The sequence below is a fragment of the Camellia sinensis genome, unplaced genomic scaffold (assembly GCF_055761805.1).
Source record: "Camellia sinensis isolate YWXY unplaced genomic scaffold, ASM5576180v1 Unanchor3, whole genome shotgun sequence".
Lineage (NCBI taxonomy): Eukaryota > Viridiplantae > Streptophyta > Magnoliopsida > Ericales > Theaceae > Camellia > Camellia sinensis.
Genome location: NW_028129178.1, coordinates 20,493,413 through 20,506,688, shown reverse-complemented (window position 1 = coordinate 20,506,688; position 13,276 = coordinate 20,493,413). Strand labels below are relative to the sequence as shown.

Genomic DNA, 13,276 nt, shown 5'->3' with positions numbered 1-13,276 from the left:
ATTGTAGTAGTGATATAGCTCATATGCTTATCTATTGAAAAGTTTGTTTGATTTGATATAGCACTAACATGTATATCATCATCGTTTGTGAAGTATGGAAGTAGCTTATGTGTTATTGATACAACACCAAAATGTGTATCCACCTTGAATTTCGAAAATGTTCTAGAAATGAACTATAATCTCATCAAATGTTTTGGCCAGAGTACTGAGCCTTGATTTCAAACTCAAAGTTGAATAAGGATTGGAAAGTGAATTGTAACATAGACTTGACCGTCATGGAATTGTAATAAGAAGTAAATGGATGTGTAAGTATCGACCATCTACCAGTTGCTAATCTTTTAGGCATTGTTTATAGTTGGTTTAGTATATCTCTGCTGGGCTGTGGTTCACCCTATATGGGAACATCATTTTCAGGTACAGGTAGCATGCCACCTCTAAGGACATAGCTTGGGAGGCTAGAGGCGGACATACTTTGGCTGTCTTATTTTCCTTGATTGTATTACATATAGTTTCAAGCCAAGAGCTTAAAGTGTAATTGAGTTAGCACTCTCTTTTGTAACCAAGTGTTAACTTGGAAAGTTGTAAGCCCGTAGGGCATTTGCTTTTGTGTTGTAAATATGTAACACTGTTGTAATGAAATACCCTGATGAATAGATGAATGTGGACCTTTATGTATCAATGCATGTCCCTATATGGATGGGTTTAATGATATTATTTTGAGGGTGTGACAACTTGGTATCAGAGCGTACCGGGTTCGAATACTTTGGGTACGTGGGAAGTGATTAGTATCACAATGGGTTTGTCTCGCTTGTTAGAGACTTAGACGTAATGTTACGTACTTTTGTGATAACATGTTTATGTGATTATTTGGGTATGGAATGTAGTTTCTTGGATGTTGATTGGATCCACATTGATACCCCAACTTTTTATGGAAAAAATGAACCTACCTTTCAGGGTAAACGCCAAGAATATGGAAAAACTGAACCTACCTTTCATGATAAAAGCCACTTCCTCTTTAAAACTGTGTAACAATCTGTACATCTTTGTCTTTTTTCCCAAGAATTACAATGGATCAGAAAGTTCTTTTTTCTCAACAACCACCACAACCAAAAAAAATCATCAAAATTTTCTCTGTTTGTTCGATCCATTTTCGGTAGCTAAGGCGGGATTTCGATCCAACACGTGGCCAGCGCGAATCCTCCCACAGATTTGATCATTATTTATATGGATTTATACTTATCCCTAATTAAATTACACTATATTGTATACCAACAGAAAATTAATTATTTATTTTGCTACCCCACCCATTATTATTATTATTATTATTATTATTATTATTATTATTATTATTATTATTATTATTATTATTATTATTATTATTATTATTATTATTATTATTTATTTTATAGCGATTCCGATATTCCCTTTACTGTTTAGTTGTATTTCGGACTCGGTTCCGTGGAGTTGGTAGTTGTGTCTACCTTGTTGTCGTCGTTTAATTCCATTTGATTGAGTTTTAGGGTGTGTTGGGCATGTTTCGAGCAGGTGGGTTGAGCCTTGGTCTAATTTCTTGTTGCCAGGTTTTTGGTCGTTCCACTCGAGCGGGTCGTATTATAGCGACCCCGGTCTTTTCCCATTTGATTGTTGTATCCGGACTTAGGTTCCGTAGATTCTGACATTGTATAATTGTTGTTGTTGTCCCTTATTTTCTCATTTGGAATTATAGGAGGTGTTGGGCAGGTTTGTTTCAGGTTGGTTGGGTTTAGAAACCTAGTGTTGCTGTCCAGAATTTTAGATCTTCGCTCGAGTGAGGAGTTTGTTGCTGGAGCGAGCTGTTGTTTTTGGTTCTTCGTTCGAGCCGGGGTTTGGTAGCTCGAGCGAGAGTTTGCGTCTGGTTTGGACCTGTAGCTTTGCATTCTTGGCTCGAGCGAGCTTTTCTTCGCTCGAGCGAGTTAGTTTGTTCTTCGCTCGAGCGATAGTTCCTTCGCTCGAGCGTGTGTCTGGTTACAGACCTGAGGGTTTGAGTTCTTCGCTCGATCGAGTTTTCTTTCGCTCGAGCGAGCTTTTGGGTTGTTAGCTCGAGCAAGGCTTCCTTGGCTCGAGCGTAGCTCCTCTGTGTCTGGTCACTCGAGCGACCAAGTCTTCGTTCGAGCGAGCCTGTCAGGTTTAAATAGGCAGCAGCGTGTTTCAGATCTGTTTTTTTTGCACTTTCATATTCCAAAACCCTAGTTACGAGTTTTCTCTCCCTCTACACACCTTCTCTCTTAGGATTGATCTACTTAGAGTAAGTTTCTACCTTAGATCCTTTATTAAAAAGATAGAGTGGGTCGAGGGTTTCCATTTAATCTGAACATTTGGCGATTTGGAGCACATTGGTATTTGGGCACTCATCTCTGTCTTCACCTTTTGGGTTGTTTTCTTCGAGGTAGGGATTTCCTACTCCATTCTATAGGTTTTGTTCTAAGTTTTGGTATTTTGATATGTTGGGGATACTTTGGTAATTTTGGGAAAACCCTAGTTGTATTAAAAAATTAATTTGTATAATTAATTCATGGAATTGGGGAATTCATTGATTAAATGGCGTAGTTGGTTAATTTAAATCACTCGTCTATTGAATTGTTGGTATATTTATTTCCAAGTCTAGAAATAACTGTTTTGGGCTATCGGTGGAGGATAGTCGTGCTTGTTGTAGACACTGCATGTGGATTAGGGATAACTGAAACTAATCATTGATTAAGTCATCAATTTTGACTGCTGAATTAATACAGACATTATGTGTATTGTATATGCTATGTGTTTGCATACATTGTTTTGTGTGGGAGGAGATAGGGGATGTACTCCACGGTTTAGGGGAAGATAGGGGATGGACCTCTAAACCGGATTTTGTTTGGGAGGAGATAGGGGATGGACTCCATTAGCATCACTTTTATGTGTGCTTATTTATATTGAAGTGTTTTATTGATACAACACTAAAATGTGTATCAAACGGGAAGTATGAAGTGTTTTGATTTGAGCTTGAGTCTCATCTGTTTGTTGACACTGGATGAATGTGAATATATTATGTATGGTTCACTGTTGTGAGGTTGGCCAGGTTCTGAGCCATATTGATAATGTTGGAAAATAAAACATGTCTTAGGCATTAGTGTCATGAAACTGTAACAACGGGGCCGAGTATGAGGCACTAATACCCGGCCTTCGCCTAGCCAGGGACATTGGTGTTAGTCACATCTGAGTGCTCAGCGACTCTCAGCTCATCGTCGGACAGATCACTGGTGAATTCGATGCCAAGGAGGGCACAATGCGGACTTACAGGGATCTTGCACTTTCCCTTGATCGCCTCTTCAATACCTTCCACATCAAGCACATTCCTCGGGCGGAGAACTCTAAGGCAGATGAGATGGCCCAGTTGGCTTCCGCAGACCAGTCTGCCCTCAGCAGTGGTGTCCGCCTCGAATACCTATCCCAACCCGCCATTTCCCCCGACCAACATGAACTACAATTCCTCCAAAATGGGCCCATCCCTTGGGCGTCGTATATCTTTCGATTTCTGACAGAGGGGGAACTTCCAGATGACCACCAGCAAGCTGCCAAAGTCAGGGTACGATCATCCAACTACATCCTTGTCGACAGCATCTTGTACAAACGTGGTTTCTCATGGCCCTATCTGCGGTGCCTCAATCCGACTCAAGCAAATTATGTGATGCAAGAAATCATGAGGAGATCTGCGGCAATCACTCGGGCGGCAAGTCCCTGGCCCACAAGATACTCCGTACTGGTTATTTCTGGCCCTGTCCCACTCTTAATCGCGATGCGACCGATTTCGTGCTCAAATGTGATAAGTGTCAACGTTTTGCCAACATCCCCCATGCACCCCCTACAGAGTTGATCACACTTTGTAGCCCTTATCCGTTCGCCAAATGAGGGATCGACTTGGTCGGTCCACTCCCTACTGGCCGAGGCCAGACCAAGTTCGCGATCGTCGCCATTGATTGCTTCACCAAGTGGATAGAGGCAGAACCTTTTGCCACCATCACCGAGCGGAACACAACCAAGTTCATCTGGCAGTCGATCATTTGCAGGTTTCGCATTCCTCAGGCCATCATCTCCGACAACGGTAAACAATTTGACAACGCCAAGTACAGGAAGTTCTGTGCTGACCTCCAGATTCAACCTTGTTTCTTATCCCCTGGCCATCCCCAGGCCAATGGCCAAGTTGAGGTCACTAACCGCTCTCTCCTAAAGATCATAAAAACTAAGCTAGAAGCTGCTAAAGGACTTTGGGCTGAGGAGCTACCGAATGTACTCTGGGCTTATCGAACTACAGCTCAGACTTCCACTGGGGAAACCCCTTTCCGCTTAACATACGGCACTGAGGCGGTTATCCCAGTAGAAGTCAGTTTGCTTACTCCCAGGGTTTCACATCCGGATCCAGCACTAACCGAAGAACTCCGTCGGGCTGACCTCGACCTAATTGAAGAACTCAGAGAGACCACCGGTGTCCGATTGGCCTCATGCCAACAGAAAATGAGAACACACTACAACCACAAGGTCCGACCGAGGGAGTTCGCTGCAGGAGATCTTGTCTTGAGAGAAGCAACTCTTGCTACCAAAAATCCGACTGAGGGTAAATTGGCAGCCAAGTGGGAGGGACCTTACATTGTGAAAGCCTGACCCCAACCAGGCACTTACCGACTTCAGGACATGGAAGGTCGAGACCTCCCCCACCCATGGAACGTCGAACACCTTAAATGTTACTTTCAATAAGCTCCTATTTTTGTATTGCTCAGTTATTGTATTTTTTTTCGAGAAATTCACACATTCTTGATATTCCCCCACGCAATGTGACTTCTTGATTATATATCTCAGTTATCTATATGTTGTCTCAGTAACATTCTTATTTGCAGCACTAAAAGCCTCTGCCAGACAGAACACTAAAAGCCTCAGCCAGACTGAACACTAAAAGCCTCATCTAGACTGAGCACTAAAAGCTTCAGCCAGACTAAGCACTTAAAGCCTCAGCTAGACTGAGCACTAAAAGTCTCTGTCAGACAGAGCACTAAAAGCCTCAGCCAGACTGAGCACTAAAAGCCTCTGCTAGACAGAGCACTTAAAGCCTCCGCCAGACTGTGCACTAAAAGCCTCAGCCAGACAGAGCACTTAAAGCCTCAGCTAAACTGAGCACTAAAAGCCTCTGCCAGACAGAGTACTTAAAGCCTCTGCCAGACAGAGCACTTAAAGCCTCCGCCAAACTGAGCATGAGCCGCCTTGGGCATTCCGACCGTTAACACCCTCTGCCGGACCGAGCGCTAAAAGCTCCATCCAGACTGAGCGTGAAGCACTCGTCCAGACCTAACATGTAGGGCTTGGTCAAAACCACCCATGCAAAACTTCATACTTGTGGAATTAACTAACACACTTAGTCACAATTCCAGGTCTAAGTCTTCACACCACTCTTTGCTTAGTCAAATTCCAAAGACGTTCTTATCACTTTATTACGTTCAACTTTCTCAGGCCTATCATTTTATTACATTTCAAATTTCACTCTGCATTGTGGAGTTCTTAAATTTCGCTATCATTTTATTACATTTAACTTTCTCAGGCCTATCATTTTATTACATTTTAAATTTCACTCTGCATTCACTACAACAAAAGTAACCTATGGTGACGAAAACTAGTGAAGAAAATAAGATTCGTCACTAAATAAAAATAATTCGTGAGGAATTTATAAATTTTGTCACATATAATAAAAAAATGAAAATGATAGGTGATAAAATTTATTTTCGTCAATAAATACTTTATTTTAAGTGAGGAAAAATTAAGTTTCATCACCAAAAATTTTCCCACTACTTTTTTTGGGTGGCGCCAAAATTTTGGGACTTTTGGTGAGAAAAAAATTTGTCACTAATTATAAAATTATTTGTGAGGAATATATTTTCGTCACCAAAACGTTTTAATATTTTTGATATCTTTTGGTGAGGAAATAATATTGTCACCAATTTCGGTGGGAAATTTTTGATATATTGAGTGGCAATTAAAAAAAATATAGGGTATTAATTTTTTTTACCCCTTTTCTGTTTATCATCTCTATCTCTCTCTCTCTCTCTCAAAATAGGGTATTAATTTGTCTTACCTCTTGCTCCGCCACTACGCCGATCGCCATCGTCGCCTCTATTAGCCTTGCCTATCGTCGCCGCCACTAGTAGCCTTGCCGGTAACCTCCACATCTTCTTCGCTTGGTGATTTGGTACGTGATATCTCTTTCCTCTTTTTCGGGTGTCTCTTTCTCTTATTCTCTGGATTGGTATGGTGGCGAAAATTAGTGAAGAAAACAAATTTCGTCACTAAATAGGAATAATCCATGAGGAGTTATAAATTTTGTCACGTATAATAAAAATATAAAAATAATAGGTGACGAAATTTATTTCCGTCAATAAATACTTACTTTTAGGTGAGAAAAAAAATAAGTTTCGTCACCAAATATTTTTGAGATCTTTTGGTGAGAAAATAATGTTGTCACCAATTTTGGTAGAAAAATTTTAATGTATTGAGCAGCAATAAAAAAAAAAGAAAATATCAGTGTGTTTGATTTCAGTTTTCTAAAAACAGTGTGTTTTGTTTTTCGTATTTTTCAGTTTTTAGTTAATATTTTTTAAATTTTAAATAATTTTTTAGTTTTTTAGATGCACCTTATTTAGACGTATCTAAATAGTAAAATATTTGTGAAAAAATATTTTAAAAAATTAATAAATACACAAAAATATGAAAAATGTAATGAATTTTCATATATTTTTTTATATTTTTTGGAATTTAGTGTATTTTTTAAATATTTTTTTTCACATATATTATACTTTTTAAGTATATTTATATTAGGTGTATCTAAATTTTTTTTAAAAAAAAAATTAAAATATTAAAAAATTAATTAAAAATATTAAAATATGATCAAAAATAAATAAATAGAATTTTCTGAAAACTCATCTCTAAAAACTGGAACCAAAAAGTTAATTTTTTTTTTCATCCTTTTCTGTTTACCATCTCTCTCTCTCTCTCTCTCTCTCTCTCTCAAAACACACACGTAATACCTCTCCGCCATCGCTCTTTCCCTCGCTACTCCACCTTCAACGCCTACACTACCGTCGGCCCTTCCTGTATGAATAGGGCTCCACTTTTTGCATCAAACCCAGGTTCTTTTTTCTCTATTTTTTCCTTGTAGTGCATCGATTTAATTGAGTTGTTTCAAAAATTTTATGGGTTTCAATCTGCACATTTTTTTTAGCTTATAATCTGGCTTTATTGTTGATTTGGTAATAAATTTGGAATTGTTTTCTTTATTGAGCGATTTAAAAGCTTTGATTTATCATTTGGGTTTTCAAGTTTATATGTATTTTTTGGATTTTTCTTGGTAGTTGATTGTTAGCCATCAATGCTCTACTTAGGGATTAGATTTATAAAATAGGGATTCAATTCTGGTGATTTGTGCTTCGTTTCCTCATATTGAACAAAGATTTGGGGGGAAAAGAAATTCTGGAAAAACAAAATTGCTATTTTATTTGAATAAAAATTTCTAAAATATATTTGGGTTTACTTTATTTTTGAGTTAAGAAAGTGAAAGACATTGATTTTGTGAATACAATGAAACGAAAATGAAAGAAAATGATGAAGATTTGATGAAGAAAACCTAGAGAGAGTGAGAGAGAGAGAGAATTGAATTTTTCTTTGGTTTCATTCTGTTCTTTGAAGAAGAAGACAGATTTTATCCCGTGTGGGTGTGTTTTTTATACAACTTAGTTAATTATTCAGTGTGGTTGTGTCCTAGGATGATTGTTACATCCTAGTGAATTAGTTATTTAGTGTGGTTGGGTCTAAAATTATTTATTACATCTTAATTGATTTGAGACAATTAGATGATTAATTTTAGATCAGAAATTATCTTTTTGTTTATATACTGAAATTGATTTTGCCAGTTGTACCTAGTGGAGAGTTAGTGCCTCGGTTGTTAGCATTCTTTGTAGTTTTTATTGTTTTATGGTGTTTGTGTTGTCACAAACAATGTTCCGAGATACATTTTTGTTGTAGCTGAAAATCTCTGGAACTATTCATTGATGATCCCCAGGGTGTGGACTCTGCTGCTTCTCGTAGGGTGTGGGGTATTTTGTTATGTTTTATTGAAGTTGGTTTATTGGTTTGTACTCTATATATATATATATATATATATATTTTCTCTTTTTGGAAGTAGATGAACTTGTTTGGAGAGCTGTAGGGCTATGACAATTATATTTAAACTGTTGGCATAAAGATTTGTAATTATTATTTACATCTACTTACATCCAGAAGATAACCTCGATTGCATAGCTGAAAGCTTGAAGGTATTTTGTGTAGATGTGTTGCCTTCATTTTATTCTTTCTAAAGAACATGTGCTTACATAAAACATATGTATATATACATGTATTATTTCTAGATTTTATGGCCAGGATAGTTTATTACCCTATAAATCTAATTGTTCAATGTTTTTTTTCTTTCTAATAGAATGTTGCCAGGATAGTTTATTACCCTATAAATCTAATTGGCCAGGATAGTTTATTACCCTATAACCTCCATTGCTTGTATCTGTTAGAATGTTGCCAAAAACTTCTTCGGCAAAATTGTGTATTTTGCTTCTAGGAACGAAACACTACTTCAAAAACAATTAAAGATCACACTTTGATAAATGAAAATATCTCACTTTTATTAGAAGTGTGATAAAAAAAAATTAGATTGATATTTTAATCATACTTAATTTGATTGAGTGTGATAATATTTATTTTTTATGTCACTTTTTAATTAAGTGCGATTATATATATATATATATATATTTTTAATCACACTTTTTAAGTAAGTGTGGTTATATATATATTTTTAATCACATTTTTTAATTAAGTGTGATTATATATATTTTTAATTAAGTGTGATTATATTTATTTATTTATTTATATATATATGTATAGTATCCACTATAGCGATCCCGGGTTTACCCTTGTTGTACAGTGATCCGGACATGTGTCCGTGGATGTTGGTATTTGTTTATTATCTTGTTTGCATCCTCTTTACTGGTATATTGAGTTATAGGATGTGTTGGGCAGGTTTGTTACAGGTTGGTTGTGTTTGGGAGCCTAGTGTTGCTGCCCAGATTTTTCGTCCTTCGCTCGAGCGAGGAGTTTGTCGCTCGAGCGAGAGTTGAGTTGTGTCTGGTGGGTCGAGCCAGGGTGGCTTCGCTCGAGCGAGTGTTGCGTCTGGTTCTGGACCTGAGAGTTGCCTTTCTTGGCTCGAGCGAGCTTCCTTCGCTCGAGCGGTCTGGGTTTTTCTTCGCTCGATCGAGAACTTCTTGGCTCGAGCGAGAGTTTTCTGTGTCTGGTCGCTCGAGCGACCAAGTCTTCGCTCGAGCGAGCGTGTTTTATATCAGCGGACAGTAGCGATTTTGAACTTCAGTTTTTCACTTCTTTTTTTGATCAAACCCTAAATCCGAGACCCTCTCTCTCTAAACTTACATTCTCTCTAAGATTTGATCTCCCTAGAGTGTGAATCTAGCCTAGAGCCTTTGTTAAAAAGATAGAGGGCGTTGAGAGCTTTGATTTAATCTGAAAAAGTTTGGATTTGGAGCACGTTGATCTTCAAGTCTTCATCTCCTTTTTGGCTTAAACTTCGAGGTAGGGATATCCTACTCCTCTCTATGGATTTTGTCTTTAAATTTTGGTATTTTGAGATGTTGGGTTTGGCTTGGTAATTTTGTGAAAATTTGGGGCTTTTGTGTAATTTTACAAAAGTTGGGGTTTTATTCACAATAAACCTAGATGCATGTTTGGCATGGAGAAATGGAATTGATGTTAAATCATTGATGAAAATGGGACCTAAGGGTTGAAATGGTAATTATGGAAAATGGCCTAATTACATTGTTTGATTAATTGGGATAATTAATGGTGAGAAATGAGGAAATGAAATGTTGATTGAATATCCATTTGTGCATTTATTTTCTGTTTAGAAATAACTGCTTTGGGCTATCGGTAGAGGATACTCGTGATTGTTATAGACAATGCATGATGATTAGGCAAACTGAAACTAATCAATGAAATGTGTCATGGAACTTGACGGTTGATAGAATACATTAACTGTATGTATTGGGTGATTGTATATAGAACCAATGTGTTTATATACGTTATGTGTAGAGGAGGAGATAGGGGATGTACTCCGCGGTTTAGGGGAAGATAGGGGATGTACCTCTAAACCGGATAGTGTTGGGAGAAGATAGGGGATGAACTCCGTAGACACAGCTTATATGCTTGTCTAGAGAAGTGAAGATAGAGCTTATATGCTTATCTTAGTAAAGTGTGGATACAGCTTATATGCTTATCTGTGAATGTGGGATATTGTTGTTATACATATCTGTTAAGAATGTGGATATAGCTTTTATGCTTATCTGAATGTGAGATATAGTTTTATACATATCTGTGGAAATGATGATAGAGCTAGCATGCTTATCTGTTGAAAAAGAGAAAATGAAAGGTAACTTAGACTCATAAGTTGTATGACATAAATGTGTAATTTATGTGAATGTATCTGTGTTAGCCATCTATCAATTGCTAATCTTTTAGTCATTGTTCATGGTTGGTTTAGTGTATTTCTACTGGGCTGTGGCTCACCCTATATGGGAATATCATTTTCAGGTACAGGTAGCATGCCACCTCCAAGGACATAGCTGGGAGGCTAGAGGCGGGCATACTTTTGTCGCTTAACTTTTGATGTATTACATGTAACTTCAAGCCAAGGGCTTAATGTGTAAACGAGTTAGTACTCTTTTGTTGTAACCAAGTGTTAACTTGGAAAGCTGTAAGCCTGTAGGGCATTTTGTTTTGATGTTAACATGTAATACTTATGTAATGGAACTCTAATGAATAAAAGAATGTGGTTAGTTTATATGTAAATGCATGTCTTATCTGATGGGTTTAATGTTGTTATTTTGAGGGCGTTACATCCACAGTGAAACACAAACAAATCAAACCATCTCTCTCGCCATCTCCCCCTCTCCCTCTCACCACTCAGCAATAGCTAGGGTTTTATTATCTTCCTCTCCCCTATAGAAACCCTAGCGTTGAAACTCCCTTCTCCAACAACAACAATCACCATCAGTGTTAGATCTACCATCACCGATCCACCGTTGTTGCCCGTCGTGCAACACCTCATTCTGCCACAGAACCATCACCTCAGTGCCGGCGATGGCAGATCTTGAAGGACGACCAAACCCTAGAGAGCTACGGGTAATTCAATCGATTCCCACCATACTCATTTTTTATATATGTGAATGTAGATATAGGTATTAGCATTGGAATTTGAGTTAATTTTGTTGGAATTAGTTGAATCTACGAGTCTTGGTGTCGCAATTTCTGGATTTATTGTGCATTGATTTAATTACTTATTAGGGATTGCAATTTGTATAGTTTTGGTAAGGAGGTGATTAAGTATTGTTTATATGAAATTTATGGATTTTTTGCTTTTTTATTTAGTACATGATTGTTTATTTGTTTGTTCTCCATCTGTGTGTGTTTTGTACCCCCTTTTCTCTATGTTCTGTTAATATTTGTAATTCCATTCACTTTTGTATTTTTATGTTGGTGATTGATCTGCTGCAAATCCGGACAACAAGGCATGTAAAATTCTTGTCTTTCGCTTTTCTGTCTTCTATTTTTATATTCTTCATTCTTGATAGAAAAAAGAGAGATAATTTCTCATTATTAACTTTTGCATACAGGGATCTACCTAACAACAAGGGTCTGACTGGAACTCTTCCATCATTGATCGGGAATTTGAATCAGCTTACAACCTTGTAAGAAAATTCTATTAAGTGTGATAGTATTTATTTTTTGTCACTTTTTAATTAAGGAATTTCTTGCACCAATTCACAAGTGACCTCCATGTAATGCAATCATGTTCTACTATTTTAAAAAACTTGACAATCTTTGATCTTGAACTAGTTAACTTTCAATTTCAGGATACTAGCAGGCATGGATTTGACGGGTTCCCTTTCCAATGGCATCCTATCATTATCTGAATTGCAATATCTGTAGGTTTTCTAATTTTTCTTTTGCTTTTAATCCATTTAGATGTAATATAAATGGCATATTCACTTTTCGTTACCATCATCTTTGTAGACTATAGTGCTTGGAATTGGATATCCTTGGCATTTTCAATAGCTTGATTCATCATAGACATAATTGTTGAATTATTATTTTGGATATCTTAAATAACATTACTTCCATAAGACTATTTTTAGTTCCTTGCTTAATTAGCTGCATTATTTTTTTATATTCTTCATTCTTGATAGAAAAAAGAGAGATAATTTCTCATTATTAACTTTTGCATACAGGGATCTATCTAACAACAAGGGTCTGACTGGAACTCTTCCATCATTGATCGGGAATTTGAATCAGTTTACAACCTTGTAACAAAATTCTATCTATTTCTTAGTATCAGCAACTCGTGCAATTTCACTCCTTACATTGAATCATTTGCTCTTTGTTACATACAAAATCCTCATTGGTTGCAGTTTTTTTGGTCCAATTCCGGACTCAATAGGATCTCTACAGCAACTGGTCTTCTTGTAAGAATTTCAAGTCCAGTGTATATGTCTAGTCTCATGTCTTTGGTCTTTTTAATTATGGTACAGTAAATATATTAAACTTTTATTAGCATTGTCTGCAGAGCTCTGAATGCGAACAGCTTCACTGGACCAATCTCGCCTTCCATTGGTAATTTGTCTAATCTTTCATGGCTAGATTTAACTGAGAACCAGCTTAATGGAACAATTTCAGTCTCTAGTGGGAGCACAACTGGTCTGGATATGCTAGTTAAAGCAAGGCACTTGTATGTCTCACCTCTTTGAAATATCAAACTTAAATTTTATTTTATTTTTTTCAAATTCTTTTGAAGATAACATGTTTTAGTATTATTGTTATTTAAATTTAAGCAAATTTCTGCCCATTATTCACAGTCATCTAGGAATGAATCAGCTATTCGGCAGCATTCCATCTAAACTTTTCCACTCAAACATGAATCTGATACATGCATAAGTTTCCAAATTGTAATCTTTGATGTTATGAATGACAAAACTTAGTCATTAATTAGCATATTTTGACTTCATGTGGAGCATTTGATTCAGTTTTTGTGACACTAGGCGATCCTATGTTCCAACTAATGCCAATTTGGACATTATCTTGTTATAGTCTCTAATAAATAATTATGCTTTTATAT

General features: G+C 36.9%; 1 protein-coding gene across 1 annotated transcript in view; it reads left to right on the top strand.

Moving 5' to 3' along the window:
• LOC145816125 (uncharacterized) overlaps window positions 1-13,095 on the top strand; it is a 118,016-nt gene extending 104,921 nt beyond the window's left edge. Inside the window, exons 5-10 of the mRNA XM_082912372.1 lie at window positions 11,778-11,852; window positions 12,018-12,089; window positions 12,393-12,467; window positions 12,573-12,626; window positions 12,728-12,889; window positions 13,017-13,095. Of these exons, the coding sequence (XP_082768498.1) occupies window positions 11,778-11,852; window positions 12,018-12,089; window positions 12,393-12,467; window positions 12,573-12,626; window positions 12,728-12,889; window positions 13,017-13,095 (517 nt within the window). The remainder of the gene's footprint in view (window positions 1-11,777; window positions 11,853-12,017; window positions 12,090-12,392; window positions 12,468-12,572; window positions 12,627-12,727; window positions 12,890-13,016) is intronic.
• The last annotated feature ends 181 nt before the right edge of the window (window positions 13,096-13,276 follow it).